Raw genomic sequence first — 26,976 nt, forward strand, 5'->3', positions numbered from 1 at the left:
GTTTTGATTTTCTTTCCAGTGGGATCTTGTATGTGACAAGGCCGCTCTTGGTGCCTTGTCACAAACCTTGCTGACTGTAGGAATGATGTTTGGTGCCGGCCTTATTCCTAATTTTGCCGACGCATACGGACGAAAACCCGTCTTAATAATTTGTATGTTTGGCATTTGGGCTTCCTCGCTAGCCCTCGGATTTTCCCCGTCGCATGACGTTTTTATGGTGTTCAGATTCCTGATAGGATTTTTTCAGCAGGTAGGTCATCTAGAAAATTATTCCTCACATTATGAACTCAAATGTTCTTTGCTTATATGTTTGCAGAAGACAAGAAATAATGCATTTCGCAGGTGTATTTATGTAGCGAATCATATGGGAATATTACTTTCATAATTAACACACAAACACACACACGCACACATACACACACACACATATATATATACATACATATGTACATATATATATGTATATATATATATATATATATATATATATATATATATATATATATCAGTTGTAAACAATTCACATACCACAAGTATATTTAAGTCACATTCATATCATATTATTTGATATATGGTACATCTTACACGTTTTTCATTTAATGGCTAAACAACTTATCAGAGACCTATATAAATCCATAAGAGCAATTTTGGAAAAAGGATCAGGGGTGGAAGAAGAATCGCAATTCTTTTAAAATCATAAGAGTAAAAATACAATAAAATAATTACTAAGTGTAAGTTATGTATAAATCGTTCTAAGAAATCGGTCCAGTAAAACACAGTTTTGTAAAAATTAAAAAATAAATTCTCTTATATATATATATATATATATATATATATATATATATATATATATATATATATATATATATATATTATATATATATATATATATATATATATATATATATATATATATATATATATAAGAGAAGGGAAACTCTGATGTAAAAACTTGCAGTTTACTGTATGTTCTATCTTGTGGCAGTCATCTGTACCGACAGGGGTTAGAAGTAATACCAAAATGTGTGGTTGGTTTCACCACTATAAGCAAATCATCTGCGAGGATTTCCTAACAACTTAGTTGTTGTCGCGGAACTTCATACGTCGAAATCGACAGGAAAGTCCATATATATATATATTATATATATATATATATATATATATATAATATATATATATATATATGTGTGTGTGTGTATGTGTGTGTGTGTGTGTACGGGGGAGTTAAAGGAAGAGAATAAAATCAATTCTTTAAGAGGAGACTTATGTGGATAATACAAAGCTCTACAAATTATGTTGGAGTTTATATAGAAGTCAATAAAGAGAGAAAACGAGAGTATAAAAAATATATAGATTTATTAATTTATTTATTAAAGATATACATCAATTAGAGCTGTTGGGTAAGTGAGAACTCTTTATATCATCGTATTTCGAAGCCTTGTGCTTCTCATCAGAAAAGTAAAGAAGATGCCAGGTAACATAATAAGGATGCAACGTCTAGCGATGCTTATGTTAGGAGCGAAATAAATTATTGAGGCTGTTTGGGGGAACTATATTGATCTCTATGATATAGGAGGAGTGTAGCTTGTATTATATAATGCCGGTAGGTATATAGCATATCTGTTATAGTGGGTTTAATACATGTGGACAGTGTATGTGTTTAAACTCTTGGGGGAAATATAGTGCAAGCTACCTGAAAGAAATTGTTTATTTAAACATATTTGTAGATATGCTGTAGCTATAGATGTGGTTTACATGAGATATGAGGTTTATGCTATGTCGGTATATTTTTAGAAGGGGTATATGAGATTATAACAGTACTTAAAAGAAATATAAGTGATTAGGAGTAATAGTAGGATAATTAATGTGATGGGGATGAATTATACAGAGTGTAGTGTAGAAAGATTTAATTGAGTAAAATAAAGGATAAACAGATGGCAAAATATGGAGATAAAAATGGCAAAGGGTATGTAAGATATCAAAATATAAGAATGATAGAGTAATAACAGATAATAATTTTAAGAGATACGTAGTGTTATATCGCAAGATCCCCACACAGTTACATAAACGAAGCACGGGACGAGGAAGAACTAGGGAACAACAATGGCGGCGCGGAGACAAATATTGTTTGTCGGCAAAATGTTCAGAGCTGTATTAAACACATATCGGGGTGTCAAAACACATCCACCCCCACACCCACATCAACAGCATAACCCGCAAATCATCCGGAGGAAAACACATTAACGGCATCAACTAAATTAGGAGTAGAAATATTAATAATACACCTGACAACCCCCCTCACATGCACTTCAAACATAAATAGTTAGGTCACGGAATACGGTCGCGACGTATTTCCTACATAAGCTGATTCGCAATGTTTACAGCTTTGATGGGATATATACAACTGAATATACCTCGAAATAAGCGAATCCCTGATGTGTGGTTGATTACGGAAAACTAAGACAAATAAAAAATACGACAGCCATTTTTGCCTCGGAGCCGCTATGTCCCCTACTACGTCCGCGCTCACTGTATAAATAAGCCGACCGTCAGAGAAAAAAGTCAGTTACCGGCAGACTGCCAACCAGAGCGGATCGTCTCGCTGACGGTATCAGCAGCAGCAGCCACGCCAGTTCCCCTCAGCTCTTCCCAGCAGCAGCAGACACGCCAGTTCTCTTCAGCTCTTTCCAGTAACAGCAGCAACAGCAGCCACGCCAGTTCTCTTCAGCTCTTTCCAGTATCAGCAGCAGCAGCAGCCACGTCAGTTCTCCTCAGCTCTTCCCAGCATCAGCAGCACTAGCAGCCACAGCCGTTTCCCTCAGCTCCTCCCAGCAGTAGCAGCAGCCACAGCTGATCCCCTCAACTCTTTGCAGCAGCAGCAGCCACAGCCGTTCCCCTCAGCTCCTTCCAGCAGCAGCAGCGGCAGCTCTCCTCTCGGCGACAGCAGTTGATTCAAAGGTGCTTAGTCACCTATCACTGTTCGTTCCCTGAGGCCTACCACCAGAGGACTCCAACCTACCATAACACTTGGATCCCTATTCCGGCCTTCTTGACGCCTAGTAGACTGTGTATATCAATTCACCTTGACCCTAAATAAAGGTTTGAACTGAATTACTTTGTTCTCCTTGCTTCCATACGCTCGTGTTATTATACAACAGTAGTCATTAAATATCGGAGAATGAAAAAGAGGTAAATAAAGTGATTATAAAAAAGCAAAAATATAAGGATATAAAGAGCCATGTGAGAGAAAGAAAGAAGTAAAAAGAAATAAGAAGGAATAGAGATAGAGAAAAAAAATATATATAAAATAAAGTTACAATGAAAGTTCAAATAATGAGAAAATATTCAGTTAGAGAAAGTTCTTTAACGCCAGAGGTGGAGATGTAATGGCAAGCCTTTAATCAGGTCCTTGTCGAATACAAAACAAGTAACAGAATATTTTTCAAGAAAACCAAAACAAATAAATATAAGTTCCTTTGTGGGGGATACTGTCTTCGTCCAATTTAGATTGGATACAAAGAAGCGTGTTACTGTTGGTTGTAGAAAAATTACGATTTTTTTGGATATTTGGCCTTGGACAAAAATATAGTGAAAAGACAATTACTTCTCTCTTTAGGAAGACAAAAGATCTGGAACGGCCATCAATTCTCGGGTGTAGTTTTTGTTTCCGCATTTATCATTCCCGGAGTGAAAATATGTTTTCCTTGAAAGATGATGCAGGTGTTCTTGTGTTTATTTTGCCTATGCCAAAACGATCCAAGTGGGAATATAGTTACTTGCAGGAATAATTCTTAGTTGTAGGCTAATCAGCCAGTTGGAATAAAAAGATGTGTCTTTACAGACAGGACAAAAATGTCAAAAGCTGAGGAGAACATGCACAAATAGCTTTTTTTTTTCTTTTTTTACATGGAGGTCACCACTTATCAAGGCCAGGAGGCCACTCAGGGATAAGGGTTATTGCGTTTACAGTAATCAATGAGATAGTATTGTAGTAATCATTAGTATTGGAGATTTGATAGAGTATCTTACTTAAGAGGGCAGTTTGTCAGGAATTTGTTTATGTTGGACTTGAAGACATCCAAGTTGTAGTAAGGTGGGAAACAAGAAAACGGAAGAGAGTTGCACAGTCGTGCACTTCTGAGAAAGAAGCTTTGTCCATGGAATCTACGTTTGGATTTAAGCACAGATAAAGAGTGGGGGAAATTATTGACAGTAGTTTCAGCCAGATGGGTGTTTCTCGTGAAAGATTGGTGAGAGAGACGATAGATTGGAGCTCAGACGAGCACTTGCCATGGAAATAACGATAAAACAAAGACAGGCTCGCAACGTCTCTTCTGTGGGAGAGAGGCTGCAGGGAAGAGAAGAGGGCCTCCCCCACTAAGTTACGAAGTCTATTTTGTACTCTGTCGAGGCAGGATAGGCTGTTTTTAGCAGCTCCTGCCCAGATGTGGCAGCAGTACTCCATCCTTGGACGTACTTCGCTTTTATATAGATAGAGAATTGCATCATTAGTGAAATATCTTTTGGGGCGGTAGAAGGATCCCACCATTTTCCATCGTCCTTGGCAACAGGCCTAATGTACGTGTTCCATTTCAGATCAGGAGTAAAGGTCAAACCCAGAAGCTTGTCAAAACAGAGACGAGAGCCATCCATTTCAATTGATGCCAGATGGGGATCAGAGCGTTGATGATGTAAAGACAGAAGCTTGGTTTTGGATGCATTAAAAGTAACCAGTCACCTCTTCCCCCACTGTACCAAGTGCTCAAGATCAGAAGAGAGAGAATTAGAGAGAACTTTGTCATTTATGGCCTTTGATGTGTTGGTCGTGTCATCAGCATAGATGTCAACAAATGATCTAAGTATGTGTTTTGGGAGATCATTGATGTAGATCAGGAAGAGCGTTTGGTCCAGGATGGACCCCTGAGGGACTCCAGCATTAATACTGCAGGCATCTGATTTCTGCCCATCAACCACTACTCTTATGAACCTATCGGAGAGAAATGATTTAATGATTGAGAAAACATTACCAGTGATACCATAGCTGGAAATCTTGTGAAGTAGGCCCTTATGCCATACCTTATCGAAGGCCTTAGATATGTCAAGAGCAATTGCCCTGGAAAGGAAGCCTTTGTCAAGAGATTCACTAATCCTATGCGATATAACCGTTAGCACATCTGCTGTAGATCTTGCAGAGCGGAAACCATATTGCATGTCACTAAGAAGGTTGTTTCTGCTGAGGTGGTTGACTACTCCTTTATTTAATATGGATTCCAACAACTTACTCATGACACACAGGAGACTTATTGGTCTGTACTGAGAGGGAGATGACTTTTCACCTGAATTCTTAAATACAGGGTATACTGATGAGGTTTTCCAGGGTGTTGGGAAGCACTTCTCCTTAAGGCAACGTTTAAACAGTTTTGTAAGCATGAGGGCAAGTTCTGGTTGGAGCTTTTTCAGCACTATAACTGGAATGCCGTCAGGGCCAGTTGCTTTACTGGAATCAAGGTTTTTGATTAGCTTGACGAGCTCACGCACAGATATTTGAGCTGAGTAAGAGGTGAAGTTAAGACAGTGCGCTAAAGGTCAATGGAGAGGGGAGGGGATGAAACTTAAAGTTTAAGTCTGTTTTTTGTTAGAGGTAGGGGGTATTTATCGAGATTTTTTTTCTTTTTATATCGGAATGCCATTTATGATGGGTCTCGATGTCTTTGGTAGTGGCTGTGAGAGTTTTATTAATTTAATAAAAATATTTCAAATCTATTTATAATTAATGTTTAAGTTTCTGAATGTTTAAGTTTATAAACAGATGGCAATTACAGGGTTCTATTTGTAGAGGAAGGATAAATTCTATGGGGGGTACGAAGATGATGTTTTCGGGTATTAGGGTTGAAATCAGGAGGAGGGGGTACTTACTTGTGAATTTAAAATTTGGCTTTAAATGAAGAAGAAAACAAGTTGATGAGCAAAAGTAGCCAGAGTGTCGTATTGAGGAGAGATTTATATACTCAGCATCACTCATTTCCAGGGTATTCATCGTCAAGCCCGAATATCAGCTGACGTAATATTGTAAACAAACACAGACGGAATTTGATGAACGACATTATTATTATTATTATTATTATTATTATTAATATTATTATTATTTATTTATTTATTTATTATTTTATAATATTTACTCTTTTTGCGAATTAGTCCACCGGGCAAATTATTCCTCGTAATATATAATAATTAGGGATGTGACAACAGCATATTCTTTTCATTGTTTTGACTCTTGAGTATATATCCGTTAATATCTTGTATGTTTTTATATAGACTGATGTTGTTCTCGATTACTTGACTGTGTCTTGCTGTGTCAGATATATACTTGAGGGTCAAAAGAATGAAAAGAATATTCTGTTGTCACAGCCCCAATAATAATCAATAGACGAATAATTCTATTATAATATTTACACAATCTGCATAAATTTAGATATCATGTTTAAGCGTATTGTATGACCGAGCAACGCCGAGCTGGAATATATATATATATATATATTTTTTTTTTTTTTTTTTAATTACATTTTCACCCCAAACAAGGCACATTGCCACTTTGGTGTAGGGGTCTACTATCAGGGGAAACATCTACTGGGGTACTATGTAGGGATTAGGGCAGCGAGATGTTGGTTCACGTTGCACTTGAACTTATGCATGTCAGTACAGTTGGGGAAGCAGTGACCCGGAATGGAATTCCAAAGTCTAGCAGTTCTGGGGAAGAAACTACTGGAGTAGAAGGATCTTTTACATCTAGGGATCTCTACAGTGTGGGGGTGGGAATTTGCAGCTTGTCGGGTCTGTCGAGGGTGTTCACATCGTGGGGGCACAAGTGCTTGCAGTTCTTCAGAGCATTCACCATTATAGTACTTGTAGAACAGGCAGAGGGATGCAACGTTTCGACGATGGGACAGAGGCTGAAGTTTTGATGCCAGTTTAGGGCCTATCAGATTTGCGACTCTCTTTTGAACCTTGTCAAGGAGCGAGAGACTAGTAGCCGATGCACCGGCCCAAATATGACAGCAATACTCCATACATGGGCGAATAGTGGCCTTATAGAGGTACAGGATACTTTCGGGTGTTAAAAGTTTTCTAGCACGGTAGAGAGAGCCCACCTTCCTTGCAGCGGCCCTGGCAATGCCCTCGATGTAACTGTTCCAACTCATGTTTCCAGTGAACGTTAGGCCAAGGAGCTTGAGAGACGTACTCTCAGATAAAGAGTCGTTGGCCATTGCTATAGGTGGTAGAGAAGGTTTCTTGTAATTATTGAATGAAACCAGTTTTGTCTTGGTGGCATTGAACGTTACCATCCATTTTTGTCCCCATTCCACTACTGATTGGAGGTCATCCTCTAGTGTTTCTGCCATTACTTTAGATATATGTTCGTTTGTTTTCCTGTCGTGCCTGCTATAGAGTGTGGTGTCATCAGCATATATCCCCATCTCAGAGGCAATCTTGTCGGGGAGGTCATTTATGAATATCAGGAACAGCAGAGGTCCCAGGATAGATCCTTGGGGCACTCCCGCATTTATATCATATTGTTTAGATGTACGACCGTCGAGGACAACCTGGATTTTTCTCTTATCTAAGAAGGATTTAATTACGTTAAGTATTCTACCAGTGATACCGTAAGATCTAATCTTCCTGAGGAGACCCTCATGCCATACCCTGTCAAAAGCGTTAGATATATCTAGAGCTACCGCTCTTCCCTCTCCCGCTTTGTCCAGTGAATGGTATATGCGTTCAGAGATTACAATGGGGATGTCTGCCGTGGAACGGGCTTGTCTAAATCCATATTGACGGTCGGTCAGAAGTTTAGCATCTGTAAGGTGCTGGACTAGAGCATGGTTAATTAAGGTCTCAAATATTTTGGCAAAAAGTGGGAGGAGACTAATAGGGCGATAATTTAATGGGTCAGTTCTTTCGCCAGAATTCTTGAATACTGGTACTACAGAAGCAGTTTTCCAACAGCTCGGAAAGCAAGATTCATTAAGGCATTTGTTGTAGAGTTTGGAGAGAACTGGAGCTACTTCGGCTGAGCACTTTTTTAATAGCACAGCTGGGATGAGGTCGGGTCCACATGCTTTGGAAGTGTCAAGGTTTTTTATGATAGCATGCACCTGGGCAGGGGTGATTTTCAGGTCGTCTAGCGTAGCGTCTGTCCGCATAGGAAATTGAGGTAGGGGGTGGTTTAGAGGGTCCAGTGTGGAGTTTGAGGCAAACCGACTGGCAAGCATGTTAGCCTTCTCGGTTGCTGAGCAAAGAACCTCGTGATTGTTGGATAGTGGGGGAATTGTTGATTGCCCATTATTTACTACACTGTTGTAGATTTTCCAGAAGTCACGAGTTCCTAGTTTTTGTGCTTCGATGCGTTTTTTCGTGGTTTCCGTAAATTCCCTCTTAGCTGTCGCTATTTCTTTCTTAACGTTACTTCTAGCTTCTATGTACTTCTGTCTGTTTGAACTGGACTTATGTCGATTAAACCTGCGGAATGCACGCTGCCTTTGAGCAATGGCCGTTGCGCAAGTCGAAGTAAACCATTGGGGAGAGTGGGGCTTGCTATAGAATTTCCGCATGGGAACATGCGCTTCGATTGCAGTTTTGAACCATTCAGTGGTCTCGGTTGCACACTGTTCAGCAGGAAGAGAAAAAATATTTCCCCATGGGGCGTCTCTGATAAGATCTCTGATAGCTTCCCAGTCAGCCTTTTTATAATATCTCGTTGTTTTGAGCACTGGCTCTTCAGTTTTGGGTCTAGAGTTTAGGGCGATTTCAACCATTATCACCGCATGATCAGCGTTCCCAAGTGGGCTGTCGGCTTTCGTTACACAATCATCAGGAACTGTGGTCAAAAACAGATCTAATAGTGATGCGTGTTGTTCTTCCTGATCAGGAAAGCGGGTTGGAAAAGTAACAATTTGCGCTAGGGAGTGAGATACAGAGAAGCTATGAGTTGCGCTGCCTGCTGCATCTGTGTAAGTAGAGAATCCAAGCCAGTTTTTGTGATGGACATTAAAGTCGCCAAATACATGTACTTGGGCGCTAGTGTCGAAGGAGAGTGCTGTGTCTATGCTGTCAGATACTTTGTTTATTATGGAGCAGTCTTGGGTTGAGGGAGAGCGGTAGAGAAAGTAAAAGTAGCTAATGTTGTGTTGCATGATTAGTCTAAAGCACATAAAGGCTTGATCATCCGTTTCTAGGTTTGTTTCTCTAGTCAAGGGAAGGGTATTACGAATGTAAACTCCAAGTCCGTGCATATGTCTGTCAGAGTCCTTACGGCAGAGTGGGAGATATCCAGGCATGTTAAAGTAGTTAGAGGGGATGGAGGAGTGTAGGTTAGTCTCACTTAGTGCTAAGATATCCGGGGTATTTGTTAGGAGAAATGCTTCAACATCAGCTAAATTAGTTCTAAGCCCACGGATATTTGTGAATGCAAGCCTCAAGGGAGGAGGCAAGTTGGATTTGTTTGACCCTAAGCCTGGTTTAAGCTTATTTTTAGATTGTACTGTCATCATGTTTTTTTAACGAGTTTCAGTTGGGTTAGGGGAAGCCGAACAGGAGGTTATGCAGAATATCACACATGCATCACAAGTAGACCATCAGCTGACCCTCCATCAACTAGGACTGTGGCCTCAGGAAAGCCCACCGGGGATGAGTGCAGGGTCCCTTTCCATGCGCGCCATGGCACTGCAAACATCCCGATATTATTCAACTGTTGATGGAGCAGCCGCTCTAAGCGCTACCAAAGAGTTAGGGCTCCTGTACTACCAGTCGGAAACAGCAGCCAGTAAGTGTCAATCCGGTACCCTCAACCCATTGGAGGAAGGTCAACCCAATCTAGTTGCTCAGGCATATGTGGTACTCAAGCATTCTCAAGTGCCCAGCTTTAGGGGTGGGGTGTGTCGGGAGTGGGGAAACGGCGTTCATTGCCCTAGACAAGAAACAAGATCTACCACTGGGTGTTTCTGTCGAATCACTGTGATAGTATCTCTGCGCCTGACTAATAGGCAAAGAAGGAGTATGGAAGCCGGGCGATAGGCAGGACCTATCTACTCCTTAAGCATTTTAGGTTTGCAGACCGGTAATTTGATTGAGTCACCAGCTCTAGGAAGGTTGTCATCCAAGACTGAAGAGGCCTCCCTCCTCTTTGGTTTGGTTTCAGAGTTTTCCTTCTCCTAGACGGATGATCTGGAAAGATCTACTGGGTCCGTCACCACTGAGAGGGCTTGCTCCGAGCCTGGGTTCTAATCCAGGTATTTCTGCGACCCCGCGTGGTTAGTTAATGTTATTGGGTTAGTTTGTAGAGGTTATATCTGCTAAAATAGTTACACTCCTCAAAGTGGATTAGGGACATTGTTATTTCATTGTTACTGGATAAAGAGGTTGAGTAGAGCTCATGCAGTGTAAGCAACTATGATTGTAAGGGGGCTTGTTCGGAGGAGATAATGTGGTTTGAGGCTTTCTCTTTTGTATATATATATTTTTTATTTTTTCCTTTTATTTTTATTTATTTATTTTTTTTTTTTATTCATGTGAGCTTGGGTCAAGTATAATATTAGAGTGTGAGTAGGTGTTAAGAATTGAACTACGAGTTGTGCCCAAGCTATATTTTAGATGATAGCAGGGCATGAGATGCGAGTGCAAATATAGTACGGGTAAAAACAGTAAGTTTTGAGTCATGTGTCATTTTGTTAATAGATATATGGGCTGGTTTTAGTAGGTAACCTGGTTAAAAAAGGCATTACTATGCTTCCATTTCCATTGTTACTGGGAGAGGGTATAGGTAAAAATTCGTGCTGTGAAAGCAGCTAAATTTGCTACAGTATTGGATTGAGAGAGACGAGTTAATGTATGGTTAGATATAGTTTTGTAAGTTTAGGAATGGATGATTAGATATGGTTTAGTAGGTTTAGGATTAGGATAAAGTGTTAGGGTATGATTTACTTGTTATTAAAAATTCTGATTTGGTGCCCAAACCGAATATTTAGTAAGACTGAAAGATAAGATATGCTCAGTATAGATACAAGAGAACATTTGATATGGAGTACAGTTATACCTGATAGATATAGGTTATTGCATATGTTGTAAATATAGTTAAATATAGATGGATGGATAAGTAGTAATGTATACGAATGCATGGAATTTTGGACACTTTGAGCAAGTTGCCTTTAGACTACAACGAAGGAGAATGACTTCGCCTTTCTCTTAATATCCGGAAGTTTTTATTTCAATGAGTACCGGTTTAGTTTGTGTAATGATTATTGCAATACTATCTCTTAATAAAGAGATATTAATGGTTGCTGTTCATTATAGATTACTTTAAGTCAATGTATAGGACTATGGCTAGTAAGTATTTACTTAGAAGCTTGGTTATGGGTTAGGAGTTTTAATCAGGGGCATACCTAGGAAATTTTGGTTGTTAATGGGTATCGATTTTCGAGTCTGTTAGGGTCAAGGGCGGAGAGCAAGGACCTCTCTAAGTTACGTGAAACGGATTAGGTTTAGTGGCAACTTGAGAAATAGAGCAGTTTGATTTGTTAGTGATCAGGAGAAAGAGAATTTAAGTAAAAAATAAAAAGGTTTGTGATGCAAAACAGACGATGCAGTCATCTTGGAGGTAAAGTATCTATAGGGGGTACTTAGTATACAACCAGCAGTATTTTTCAGTTTTGAGAGGAATTTTAGGTGCAATAGTTTCATGGTTTGTTGTACAAGTCCGTAGTCTAGGTCAGGGACGAAGCACTTCTAATATTGCAACTGGGTGTATCTAATTTTAAAAGTAGTTGAATAGAGTATTATGAGGTGTTCTACTTAGCTTAGGGATAGAAAGGAAATTTAAGGTAATATTCAGAGTGATATAAGCAATTTCATGAGGATCAGATATATGATCACTGGATGTTATGCTGCTCAGAAGAATTCTTGTATCTATTCAGAAGGATGTCTTGGTGATATAAGGTCTGATACATTAAGAGTCTGAGGATAAAGGAGGTTGTGAGCTGATGAGGATTCAGTACAGGCGATTATATATAGTTTACAAAGGTGGTTTAGTTAGTACGCACGTATTGTTCATATAAGTATACTGCTTCAGTTCTATCCTCTATTGTAAAGGAAACCCCGTCTGCATTTCGATTGGCAATTTTGTCAAAAGAGGAAATTTAAAACAGCTTATCTAATTTTTCGTATTTTGATGAAATGATGGATCAAGAGCAAAGGTGTCCGGAAAGGAAATGGCAGTGTACAAGTAAGGGGGGTTACTGATATCTTATTAGCGTTATTTTAATTAAGAAAATTAACATTAAAAAAAAAAAAATCGCCTTGCGATGGCTGATTTATATTAAGTAACGTACTTAATAAAGTTTTCATATCCTCTAAATAAATTAGCATAATTTTTTTTTTTTTTTAACCGAGTTTATCTTTACTATAGCATTGACTTATTATTTAAGTGAGATGGGTTTTGTAAACTGCGAAATGGTCTATTTAAATGGAGAAAATTATCGGTTACAATATGCCTGGAAATGTAAAGAATATTTGCTTTAAATTTCATGCTAAACAGTTAAAGATTTTACTTATCTTTGGTTTTCTTTTCTTGGACACTCGAGACTAAAGACCAGGGTGGTCGTTTCTCTTGGCCCCGAAAGGTCAAATGGCATTTGTGGTACCAAGATGCTATCTAATTCAGTAGAAGACTGGGTAGGCTACTTTAGGGGAGGGGGGTCACTTGGTGAAAAGTTTTCCAATTGGCGGCGCGACGATGCTTCCTCGCTTGTGTATCGTTTTCAGAGATATTAATGTTAACAATTGAAATACGCGTTCCAAACAAATATGATGGAAATAAAATAATAGCATACATAACGTAAAATAATAGCATATATAACGTACAAGGTGAAAAGCGGAAAAACTGAAAAGGAAATGTGCAGTTACTACAGCTTTCGAAAAGAATTTAAATCATATTCACCGTAAGGATTTGTTGAAATAAGTTAAACCGCCGTGAAGGAAAACCATCAATAAATTAACGAATGGTAGAGTTTCAGGTTTAACTCAATAAATCTAATTATTTATATACGTTTTTTTTTAAATATATGCAATAATTGGACATGCAATAAGTCTGGATTTCTAACACGGTGAAAATGATTTTGAAATAAAGTTTTCATATCCTCTAAATAAATTAGCATAATTTCTTTTTTTTTTTAACCGAGTTTATCTTTACTATAACATTGATTATTATTTAAGTGAGATGGGTTTTGTAAACTGCGAAATTGTCTATTTAAATGGAGAAAATTATCGGTTACAATATGCCTGGAAATGTAAAGAATATTTGCTTTAAATTTCATGCTAAACAGTTAAAGATTTTACTTATCTTTGGTTTTCTTTTCTTGGACACTCGAGACTAAAGACAAGGGTGGCCGTTTCTCTTGGCCCCGAAAGGTCAAATGGCATTTGTGGTACCAAGATGCTATCTAATTCAGTAGAAGACTGGGTAGGCTATTTTAGGGGGAGGGGGGTCCCTTGGTGAAAAGTTTTCCAATTGGCGGCGCGACGATGCTTCCTCGCTTGTGTATTGTTTTCAGAGATATTAATGTTAACAATTGAAATACGCGTTCCAAACAAATATGATGGAAATAAAATAATAGCATATATAGCATAAAATAATAGCATATATAACGTACAAGATGAAAAGCGGAAAAACTGAAAAGGAAATGTGCAGTTACTACAGCTTTCGAAAAGAATTTAAATCATATTCACCGTAAGGATTTGTTGAAATAAGTTAAACCGCCGTGAAGGAAAACCATCAATAAATTAACGAATGGTAGAGTTTCAGGTTTAACTCAATAAATCTAATTATTTATATACGTTTGTTTTTTAAATATATGCAATAATTGGACATGCAATAAGTCTGGATTTCTAACACGGTGGAAATGATTTTGAAATAAAGTTTTCATATCCTCTAAATAAATTAGCATAATTTCTTTTTTTTTTTTTAACCGAGTTTATCTTTACTATAGCATTGACTTATTATTTAAGTGAGATGGGTTTTGTAAACTGCGAAATGGTCTATTTAAATGGAGAAAATTATCGGTTACAATATGCCTGGAAATGTAAAGAATATTTGCTTTAAATTTCATGCTAAACAGTTAAAGATTTTACTTATCTTTGGTTTTCTTTTCTTGGACACTCGAGACTAAAGACCAGGGTGGTCGTTTCTCTTGGCCCCGAAAGGTCAAATGGCATTTGTGGTACCAAGATGCTATCTAATTCAGTAGAGGACTGGGTAGGCTACTTTAGGGGGAGGGGGGTCACTTGGTGAAAAGTTTTCCAATTGGCGGCGCGACGATGCTTCCTCGCTTGTGTATCGTTTTCAGAGATATTAATGTTAACAATTGAAATACGCGTTCCAAACAAATATGATGGAAATAAAATAATAGCATATATAACGTAAAATAATAGCATATATAACGTACAAGGTGAAAAGCGGAAAAACTGAAAAGGAAATGTGCAGTTACTACAGCTTTCGAAAAGAATTTAAATCATATTCACCGTAAGGATTTGTTGAAATAAGTTAAACCGCCGTGATATATATATATATATATATATATATATATATATATATATAATAAAGATTACAATAAGTTTACCAAGGTAATCAAAATGGTAAACTTAAAATATATTATAAATATTAAAGAGTTAATATTTACAAGTAAAATAAACTCAGCCAGATGTAAAAGCTCAATAAAACCGAAAAGGAAATAGAGCTTATAATATGAACAAATGATTAATAAAACATGCTAAAAGACATCTTGACGTGACTTACTTGTAGTTTCATTAAATACTTTTATATGCAAAATCCGATCCTGCATTTTGCTAATTCCTGCCCTCTGATGAGAAGGAGAGTATTTCTTCGAAACTCCGCGGATTAAGGACTATCCACTTATCAAGTGTTTCCTTTTCAGATTAAATATGCTTTTAACTCTTTTTCAAGATGTCTTTTAACATGTTTTATTAATCATTTGTTCATATATATATATACACATATATATATATATATATATATATATATATATATATATATATATATATGTGTGTGTGTGTTTTATTTTATTTTTTATTTTATTTTTTATTACCATTTCATCTGTTTGGTTACATATATTTCGGATGTTGGACTATGTTTACGATCCAACAGCCTTGTCAGACCTTACATACACACACATGTACCCACATACACGTATGTGTATGTATGTATGTATGTATGTATATGCACATCTACTTCTTACTGGAGATCTATATCTCCATGTATATGTATATATGTAGGTGTGAGTGTATATATATGTATATGTGTCTATGTATATATGTGAGTATGTATATGTGTATAGAACTTGTGTGTATGTGCTTGTATATCCGCATATAGATGCAGGCATGTCTGCATATATATTGTTTATATATATGTGTATGTGTGTATATGTCTGTATATGGATGTGTAGAAATATACATATGTATGTGTATGTATGCGTATTTGCACATGTGTTAGCATATGTATTAATCCTTGACTAACTAAAAACAACTCATTGTCAACTGAAATGAACAAGTCGACTTATAGCGACTACAAAAATTTTAAATGGAACCTTGTACTTGTCAAACACATGACACCTACAAAAACCCTTTCTCTCTCTCCCTCTCTTTCTCTCTCATCTACTTCATATACATGGCTGAACAAGCAAAAAGCAGTCAAAATTTAAGCCTAAACATTGAAACTCCTCCCCTCCTCTCCTTACCCCCTCTCTTTTTTCTTTACCATCCTCTCTCCACCTCCCTCTCCCTATATCCATATATCTCCACCCACGCCTACCTGAATCTGCTACCCCCCCACACACAATACAATCTAATGTATTTTTACCTTCAAAACTGAAATATTGTCGATACCTGTCTCCCTCCCCCTTATTATCTTCTACCCCCTTTTTTCTCGTATTTCTTCTAAAACACTTCTTCCAAATACTAACAACCATTTCTGTAAGGTCTGACGAGGCTGTTTGATCGTAATAGTGGCCCAACATCCGAAATATATGTAACCAAACAGATGAAACGGTAATCAAAAAATAAATAAAATACAAATAAAACACATATTTGTTCTGCAATAGTATTGAGCACTCTATTCAGGTTTTTACTAATTACCAGTTTTACCAAATATATATACAAAAGTCTTGAAAACACTATATGTGTGTTTGTGTGTCTGTAAGTGTGTTTGTTATTAGATGTTTGTATTTTTTTAATTTATTAAGGTCTACATAGTATTTTATACATTCTCTGCATATTGTATCTAATATAGTAACGCTAATGAGATGTGAGATGAACTACCAATAAAGCAGAGGAGTGTTTTAGGTTTGCGTGTTTTGGGGAGTGTGTAAAATGTTTGTATTGGCGATATCATTTGATATAATGAACATGAGTACATCCTGGTCCTTCTTCCTTATACGAATATGATTGGCTGGTTAAACCATAAATACCGACTGAGTGAGTCACCTAGGGGAAGATGTTTAATGGTACACAGAAGCCTCACGCTAAGGATATACCAGCTCTGATCATGAATCCTCGTTCAGTTATCAGATCATTACTCGATCACTCAGCTACTTCAAACGAATATATCCCTTTCGCGGGGCATATCATCTTGCTTGTTGTTTTATAAGTTTTTGAGGAGTTTGTTGAAAACTCTAGTATTTTTGTTGATACTTTTAGATCTATGGATTCGTATGGTGATGGTATTTTTAAATTTTGCCTGGTATGATTGTTTATATAGAATTAGTATGCTTATTGTTTTACCTGTTAGTACTACGGGTATGTTTGGATAGGCTTTTATGATGCACATGTGTATTAAATATCCAGGCCATGTGTATCAGGAAATCATTTGGACAAGAAGAGATGCGCGTGGCAATGTGATAAATTAACAACATAAAATAATTATCGGATGTACCAAAAGGTCATCTGAATGAAAAAAAAATAAATCTGGCACCAGGAAACAACAATCGTGAGCGATTTTCTGCATTATTCGTACAAAAGTCAGGTCAATTCATTAAAACGACCATCGGCAAATAAAACGCCCTTAGGGTGTGGCTACATTGATAATGCCGCCCCTAGGGACATTTCGGGTTGCCACAATTAGTTATATAATAACGAAAAAAAGAAATGGATATTGAAATTGGTTGACGATTTAGTCCCGAGAAGAACCCGTCGAATTCTAACAACCAACCATCCATAACCGTCACCAACAATAAAATATATTGTTATATTTCCATGCGCTTTAAAGCACACCAAAAATACGACATTGTTTATGTAGTATTATATTCTTGTGATGTACATGGTTCAGTGAATGAGGTCTTTTGTTGGGTTGGACTACAGACATCTTTTACCAACATACTACAACATATGACAATATAACAAAAGCAATGCTGCAGCAAACTCACACAAGACAGAAAGTTATTTTTTTAATCAAAGATGACTAGAAGAGAAGATAATCCTAAACGGCGCAACGCTTGCGCCATACTTTCCCCTGACTTGAGCAAGAATTTCCTATTGTCTTCATTTTCACATTTCTGCACAAAACTACAAAAGAATTTTCCGAGTAAGAATAAGAATTTTTGAAAGAAATGAAGCGAGATGGTGTTTATTGTAAAAGAATATGATGCAAGAAAAATAAGTTGGTTATACAGAATGCATATAGATAGGATAGGATATAAGTCATCGATGATAACCTCCTATAATCACACTGGCTTCTATTTATCTATTATATATCATATAAAAGGCAATAGTCTATGTGTATGTCTCTCTAAAAGTTTTTACAAAAAGGAATAACCAAAAGCTCACAGTGTTTATATTTTCTTTATCGACTTATTTTCGAACGAATAATATTTTATCTTATTTCGGTGTCACCTCGGAAAAGATTTGAACCATTTACTGTTATCGAAATGTAAACACGGTGTTACACGGGATAAAGAACTTTTCTGTCCTGTTTGTTAATGTTGCCTGTGAGACATATTCAAAATTTCTCAGTGCACTGGATTAGAAAAGGTGATCAACCATAAGTAAGAAAAAAAAGAATTTATTTTCTAGGGAGGAGTCTTAGTTTTCGTACTGCTCGGGAAGGCTTCGGTAATATTATAAGTCCTCAATATCCTGGATAGAGTAGGTTGTACCCAAAATGTAAGTAAACTTGGCAGTGCTCTAGGCCCTAGATAGAGCAGGTGTGTTTAAACACAGTGTTAACCGGGATAAATAACTTTTCTGTCCTTTTCTTTGCTATTGCCCATGAGCCATCATCTATAGTGTTGAATATGCTGCATAGAACAGGTAGTAGCCCGAAAGTCGTTTTAACAGTTTACTTTAATAAGCGTTTGACGCAAGCCATAATCTAAAGTACTCAGTATCTTGGATAGGGGGATTTAGTTTTGTTGTGCTTTAAAAGGAGGCCCTTTTATTTTAAAGGTGCTCAATACCCTAGACAGGGTAAATGTATTTAAACGAAGTTTTGTCTTTCTTTTAAAATCTTGTATGGTAACATGGTATTCAGAATGTTCAATATCTTGGATAGAGAAAAGTGTAACCCAAAAGTGTTAAATATACTGGATACAGCAGGTATGTTTAAAGGCCACGTTGTCTGGGAAAACAAGCATCAATATGTTTTGTTATACTATTTTATACAAGAAAATATTCAAACGCAACTTCATTTCTTCTATTTATTTTTGTGATCCCAGGCAACGCCGAATATACCTACTAGTATCTTATTTTTTTTCCATTTTTATTTTTAAAGAGCCTTGTACTTCAAATATGACTTGATTCTAATATTTGTTTCCATTTTATTTTTATAAGACCTTAGTAGTTCAAATATGACTTGACGCTAATATTTGTTTCTGTTTTATTTTTATAGGCCCTTGGCATTTCAAATATGACTAAATGCTAATATTTGTTTCATTTTGTTATTTTAGGGCCTTGGCATTCCAAATATGATTTGATACTAATATTTGTTTTCATTTTATTTTATAGGGCCTTAGCATTCCAAATATGACTTGATGCTAATATTAGTTTCCATTTTATTCTTATACGGCTTTGACATTTCAAATATGATTTGATACTAATATTAGTTTCTATTTTATTTTTATAGGGCTTTGGCATTCCAAATATGACTTGATGCTAATATTAGTTTTCATTTTATTTTATAGGGCCTTGGCATTCCAAATATGACTTGATGCTAATATTAGTTTTCATTTTATTTTTATAGGGCCTTGGCATTCCAAATATGACTTTATCATTGGAACTATTTCCGACGGAACACCGAGCATTTATTAACATGTTGTGCGGCAGTGGGTGGTGCCTTGGGTGCTTTTTGCTGACGCCTCTCGCTTACTACCTTCAGAACCACCGGTGGAGAACCTTAGCAATCGCAATCTCTTGTTCAGGAGCAATGGTTCTATTAGACATATTGTAAGAGAATCTATACATAAATAGCGGTAATCGCAACATCCATTATAAATGTAATAAGTGTGTATATCTTGGGTGTGTACCTCTTTTATTCGCTCTATATCCCGCAGTATGTCACTCTGTTTCTCTACACCCTCTCTCTGTATTTATTAACCTACAAAGGTACAAAATTAAAACGATTGAACAAAAACTCTATGAAAAACAAAACGAATGAGTAATTGGTAAATAGTAAAAAAAAAAACTGAAAAGAGGTGCTTAATACTACTGTGGTGTAAAATATGGTTTTATTACCTTTTTTTCTGTTGGTTATACATGTTTCCACTACGAGAATCAAATAAACGACCCTATAGTTACTTCAGACTTGGCAGAATCTGCCAAGTCTGAAGAAAGTGCAAACATATGTACCAAGCAGTCCACAAAGCGATAATATATATATATATATATATATATATATATATATATATATATATATATATATGTGTGTGTGTGTGTGTGTGTAAATATGTATATATATGTATAAACACACACACACACACACACACACACATATATATATATATATATATATATATATATATATATAAAATAACAAATAATAATAAATGTTTTTTATTCTTTTTCAAAGTGTTTTTTAACATGTTTTATTAACTATATATATATATCCCCGAAACAGTGTTTCATGGTAAACAACTGATGATCCCTTGAAAAATAAATTATTGGTATTATAGTAAATTCGAGAGCGAGTTGATGCAGTGATTGCAGGTGATTAAATGACTTACTGACTAGATGGTTTTCTAACGAGTGATAAAAAAATTTTTTTTGTATAGTTTTAAAGGTTAAAAACTTCAAAGACTATATATATATATATATATATATATATATATATATATATATATATATATATACTAGCAGGCCACCCGGCATTGCCCGGTCGTAAAATACGCTTAAATATGATATTTTGATTAATGCAGATTTCGTATCTATTATATTTTATTGGACCCAATATATAGTAATTATTTTAAAAGTTTTTAAAAATGGTATGTGCGCCACTACCGAGTATCGAAATCAAAACCTTTAGCTTACGATTTACTTTTTCCTTTGGTGTTAATGCCTGGGATATGAAAACATATTTTTCACATTCTTGCACCGACTTTTCCCGGCTAAAACCTAAATCTAAAATTTCGCATGGGCTTGAATACCCTATATATTAAGTTTCATGTCCGTAGACCAAAAACTGATAGAGGAGTTTGATAGGTAACATTTTTAAATAAATATATATATGCATACATAAATATATATAGAAAGAGGTTTGTGTTTACTATAAACTTTTTATGCAAATATTACGCAAGTATAAATCATGTAGAATATGTGCATGAATATAATTACACGTAATAGTTTACTAAAGATGATCATCCTACAAAAAAAAAACGAAAAAACTAATAGGGAATTAATTAAAATCAATGTTTTTAAAAAAAATATGCAAATTACCTAGACCTTTTGCAGATGAATGTAATTCCACAACCCATATATAAGAAAATTGTATTTTTTTTTACATAAATAGAAAAAATGGTTTTTAATATGAATATCAATACACACAAAAAATTATAGTAATATACATAGTCTGTTTATTATACAAAAGATTGTGGTTACATATGTGTATACATGTTTCGGTGCAATCCCTATTTAAAGAGACCCACCTCGTTAGATCCAAAAAGGAAACTTGTTTGGTCCGACGAGATGAGTCTTTTTAAATAGGGATACCACTAAAACATGTATGCATATATGTAACCAATAATGTTTATATAATAAACAGACTATATACCTGTTCTGTCCTCCATTGAGCACTCTTTAATTATCACGCAGTTTCGTGGTTCAATTTTAAATTCTGAAAAAACAACATATCGAGGCATATATTCGATTTAAGAATTTATTGCTTGACAAAAGGAATATATAGAAGTGGTTATTTTGATTTCCTTAATCCATGAATTTTCAACAATGACTCATATCATCAGAGGAAATGATGAAATTATTGAAATTAGTTTTATTATCCACAACCACTCAAAAAACTATTTTCAATAATTGTGCTGAAAAGCAAAATAGCGTCCATTCGCAACTGAAAATTTTGCAAACTGCATTTCATTTCCTCTGATGATATGATCATTTTTGAAAATCCATGGATTAAGGAAATTAAAATAACCCTTTCTACAAATTCCTTTTGTCAAGCAATAAATTCTTGAATCGAATATATATCTCTATATGTTGTTTTTTTTTTTTCAGAATTTAAAATTGAACCACAAAACTTATATATTGCTCTATTCTTAAATATTGAGCTTTTCCTTTTTGGCTATGATCTCCTTGAAAGTATTACTTCAAGTAATATCTATCAGGATTTTTCATCTGAATTCTATTAGTGTCTTATCTCGCTTATTTATATATATATATATATATATATATATATATATATATATATATATATATATATATATACTAGCAGTATACTAGTGCCCGGCGTTGCTCGGGTGTTTGGAGGTATATGCTGTGCAAAAAAAGCAAAAAAACAAAAAAAATGGTTAATTTTTAAAAACTTTGACCCCTATTATGACCCCTTAAAATTTATAGTTTCGGGCTCAAATCACTTTATTAAGTTAGATCCAGGTTCAAGGAACCTATATCTAAAATTTCAAGTGTCTAGACCCAAAATTGTCGGAGGAGTTTGGTAGAGTTCTTAAAGGTCAAATCGTTGAAATTTGACCCCTTAACAGCCAAATTTCTGGCTGACACCCGTCACATCGATTTCCCCAAATCTCAGTACCCGGTATTTCAAATTTCGAGTCTATAGACTAAAAATTGACAGAGTTATTGCGTAGGGAAATGTACACAGACAGACAGACACACAGACACACAGACAGACAGACAGACACGTTCACTTTTATATATAAACTTCTGCGGACCTGTCTTGCTTGCATCTTGTCATCGGCGATCGGATGATTCTGTCTTTTAAAAAAAGGAGGGCAAGTGAATTTATATATTAACATTTTAACATTTCATAAAATATTATTTATTGGGTTTTTTACATTATATACTTTTTATTATATTAATTTTCGGATTTTTAACATTGTAGTTTTCATAAAATGCTATTTATTAGATTTTTAACATTGTATAATTTAGAAAATACTGTTCCTTAAATTTTTAATATAGTATACTATGTAAAATATTATTTATTAGATATTTAAACATGTATGGCTTATAAAATATTATTTATTTTATTTTTAACATTGTATACGTTTTAAAATATTACTTATTAGAAGTTTAAGATTTTATACACCATGAAATATTATTTATTAGATATTTAAACATTGTATACGTTTTAAAATATTATTTATTCAATAAAAGCATTCATACTTTATCGAATATTATTAAAATCATGGCAATACAAAGAAAAACAGCATCTATACTAATACCAGACGTTTATATTGGTATGGCTGTTTGATGGTTTAAATGTAATTACATTATCTTCTAACGATTTGATAATAAAAATTAGAACAAACTCTGATACTTTCAAGAGATTTTAATTGCAAGATTAGCGTTTTTGAAACCATACTAAAAGCAAAGTTTTTTAAATAGAGAGTGAACGATTGTTTGTTTTTGACCCATTTAGCACTTAGTTGTTTAATTTTTGCATTCAATGAGCAACGTTTCTGACAAGGAAGAAAATATTGCTATTTTCCGGGTCGGTACAGGCATTTTGTCGTGAGTGCATAGCATGTAGAGATTTTGACTCGACTAAAAATATTCATCGTCAGTCGACTATACAATGTTTAAAATCTAATAAATACTATTTTATAAAATAAACAATGTTTAAAATCTAATTAAATATATTTTATGAAATATACCATGTTAGAAATCTAATATATAATATTTTATGAAATATACAATCTAATAAATATTTTTACGAAATATATAATGTTAAAAATCTAATAGCTTATTTTTTTTTAATAATCAATGTTTAAAATCTAATAAATAATATTTTATGAAACATACAATGTCAAAAATCATATAAATAATATTTTATGAAATATACAATGTCAAAAAATCATATAAATAATATTTTATGAAATATACAATGTAAAAAATAATATAAATAATATTTTGTGAAATATACAATGTAAAAAAATCATATAAATAATATTTTATGAAATATACAATGTAAAAAATCATATAATATTTTATGAAAAATACAATGTAAAAAATCTAATAAATAAAAAATAGAGGAAAACCTCACATTCCGATCTCTGATATCCTAATTTAGTAATTGTCGTACGAAATCACATGCATATACACAGGAAGGCATGCACTCAAATAGCCAAATACACACGCACGCACAACACAAAACACACACACATAATTATTATTAAAATGGACTAAAAAATGATGAAATGGACTAAAAAAAATTTTTTTTCTCCGCAGATTTCTGGAAGAATCTTTACGGTGGCTTTTTGCGAAAAACCGTTTGTCACACGCAAAGAAAATAGTCCGGCGAGCAACCAAAATAAATGGAGTTGATTTCAATGAGATTTGGCAGAAATGTGTAACGAAGTCGAATACTGAACTTGAAATAATATTAGATAAGAACCATCCAACAGAAGCACCATCACCTCCACCACAAACAAAGCAACAACTTGTAGATGAGAACAACGAAAGCAAATTCTTCCTTACCCCACCGCCACCATCACTGTTGACCACCATCGACAATCCTGATGACAAAAAAAACGATCGAATTGCCAGCGAAAATCGGATTTCCACCCATCTTTCTCCTGTGAAAAAAGCATTGATGTGTTTTAAACCTAAAAACACAGACAGTGTCCTTAATCTTCTAACTAATAATATATTAAGATGTATCATGTTGATTCAAATATTTACATGGTAAGTAAACGTTTCTAAACATTTTAATATCTTCTGGTTATAAATAAAAGTTTAATTTATTTTTCTTTTGTATCGTTGATTGTGTTGAATCAAAATAGAAGCAGAATCAAATAGTTTTCGTGAAAATTGAAATCACTTTTTGACAAATAAATAAACTAATGAAAGGTTGTGTGTAAATTCAAATGCTTAATAAATACACAAAAAATGCCACACAAAAATTCAAACGCTTCATAAATACATAAAAAATGTCACACAAAATTCAAACGCTTCATAACTACACAAAAGTGGCACACTAATAATTCAAGCGCTTTATAAATACATAAAAAATGATACATAAAATTCAAACGCTTCATAAATACACAAAAGATTGACACACAAAAATTCAAACGCTTAATAAATACACAAAAATGCCACACAAAATATCAAACGCTTTTTAAATACATAACAATGCCACACAAAAACTACAGCAGTTCATGAATGCACAAAAATGTCACAAAAATTCAAACGCTTCATAAATATAAAAAATGCGGCGTAAAAAATTCAAACGCTTCAGAAATACAAAAAAAAATGCAACGCAAAAGATTGAAAAAAATTGAATAAATTTTAAGTTAATATGACTTAGACATAAATTTAACAATGTTTAGGCAATCAATGCATTAGAAGCTGACCTACAATTAAACAAATCTAATAGGAAAAACATGTTTCATTTCCCATCGACTATTGTATTAATATATTGGAGTATCTTCGGCGGACCGAAGTTTCCATTTCGGCGTTCAAAATTAAAATGCTTAAATGCGTTTCTGCGCAACTCTGTCCGCGCATACTCTCGCCTGAATTACTAAAAACAAATAATATTTTAGACTAATCCGAGGATTGTTTGAATTTATTCGAAATGGCCTTTCTAGGGTCACATCTATTCATATAAGGCCAGGTTTTTATTCAATAAAACAGTTAAACCGTAATCCAGGATACGTTCTAGAGCAGTATCACCTCGATTCCCCTCTCCGCTCCCCTCCCGGATCTTGGGGCTGCTGCTATGTCAAGTCACTCACACACTGTCATAAGCATACGCACACAGACATTAACGAACACACAGGTACGAAACTCATTTACTTTTTCATTATCGTCTGCTAATCAGACCAATGCAAAAACATATTCATTAGAATATTCCTAATCTATTTCATTGAGCTTTCTTTCTAATATGGAAATAAACGAACATTGGCTCTTATTAATAACTTTTAACGAAATATAATTTGTATATTTAAGTAGTGAAGTTTTTAGTATTATTAAACCCGTGTAATTCAAGGCCCTGAATTTATCGACTCTGACTTTTTCTATATCATGTTGTTTTTCCTGTTGATGTGAAATTCTATTTTAAACATAAATAAAAATACGAGGAGCCTTCAATAAGTTTCCAGACTTTTTTGTACAGGCATTTAAAATTCTCGTAGATTCTTGTAAATATAGTATATGTTATTGCTATATATCTTATGAGATGACTGACCGATTTTTATGATTTCAGGTTCAAACGAACAGCTACAGACGGAATGTGAATATAGCCTACTAAAGCCTGATTGTCATAACTGGTGAATTTCAAAAATGCAACCTGGACATGAGGACACTTTAAAAGAACAATATGCAATAAAATGCTGTTTAAAACCTGAAAAAATACCACAGAAACGTATGGAATGCTTCAGACTGCTTTTGGACCATCTTGCATGAATCGAACATCAGTTTTTGAGTGACATGAGAGAATCAAGGTATGCAAGGAGCCTGTGAGTGATGATAAGAGGTGTAGGAGGAGTAAGGAAGTCAGAATATCAAGTTGATTGGCCAAATAAAGAATTCATCGATAAAGACTGTCGTGTATATATAGAGGCAATAAGTGCACAGTTTGATGTCAGTGTGGGAACTGTACACACAATTATTCACAAGGAATTGAAGATGTAGAAGATTTGCACGAATGCATCGGTACATAATTTCATCCTTTTCACAGACTATTGGACTAAGATGGGCATCAATACAGTCCTTCGGCCTCTCTTTTTAATCAGAATTATTTTTAGAAAGAGATTGGGTACTTAAGGGAAAAACCACAAGAAGGTTGCGAATATCCGCAGTGAAACTGATTTTCGTGGAACGAACTGGATTCGAACTTGGAACATCCAGGTTGTCAGTTCGTGTCGGTAACCACTAGATCACCGTCATCTCCCGACTGTTGCGAAAAAGAAAAGTAATTTGCAAAGGTTCTTAAAGAGGTAAAGAATATTGGAAATCTGGAGACAGTTTTTTAATCAGACTCTAGGGAACACCACCGGTTAGTATCAGTGAGCAATCTTTGATGATAACCAGTGTGAGAACTCCTAGTGAGTACGAATAATAATACAAAGTTTATTTAATGATTTTTTGAAAATGTTTTTCTTTTAGGTTTATTAGTGCCTTAACTTACTACGGCCTCTATTTGACGTCTTCGTCTCTCGCTGGTGACAGATTCTTCAGCTTTTTTCTAACAGTATTAATGGAATTTCTATCTTCAATTTTCATATGGAAAGCTTTTGTGTG

At 34.9% G+C, this 26,976-nt stretch overlaps 1 protein-coding gene across 1 annotated transcript; it reads left to right on the forward strand.

Annotated features, from left to right (window-relative positions):
* LOC145273817 (solute carrier family 22 member 7-like) lies at positions 1-26,976 on the forward strand (the record flags this gene model as incomplete). Its single annotated transcript, XM_080127143.1, has 4 exons — positions 1-250; positions 19,295-19,497; positions 23,962-24,417; positions 26,842-26,976. Coding segments are annotated over exons 1-4 (962 nt in total), but the record flags the coding sequence as incomplete, so codon positions are not given.

Source organism: Euprymna scolopes, unplaced genomic scaffold (genome assembly GCF_053919585.1).
Source record: "Euprymna scolopes isolate OS-2025 unplaced genomic scaffold, ASM5391958v1 sca201, whole genome shotgun sequence".
In the NCBI taxonomy this organism is placed as follows: Eukaryota; Metazoa; Mollusca; class Cephalopoda; order Sepiida; family Sepiolidae; genus Euprymna; species Euprymna scolopes.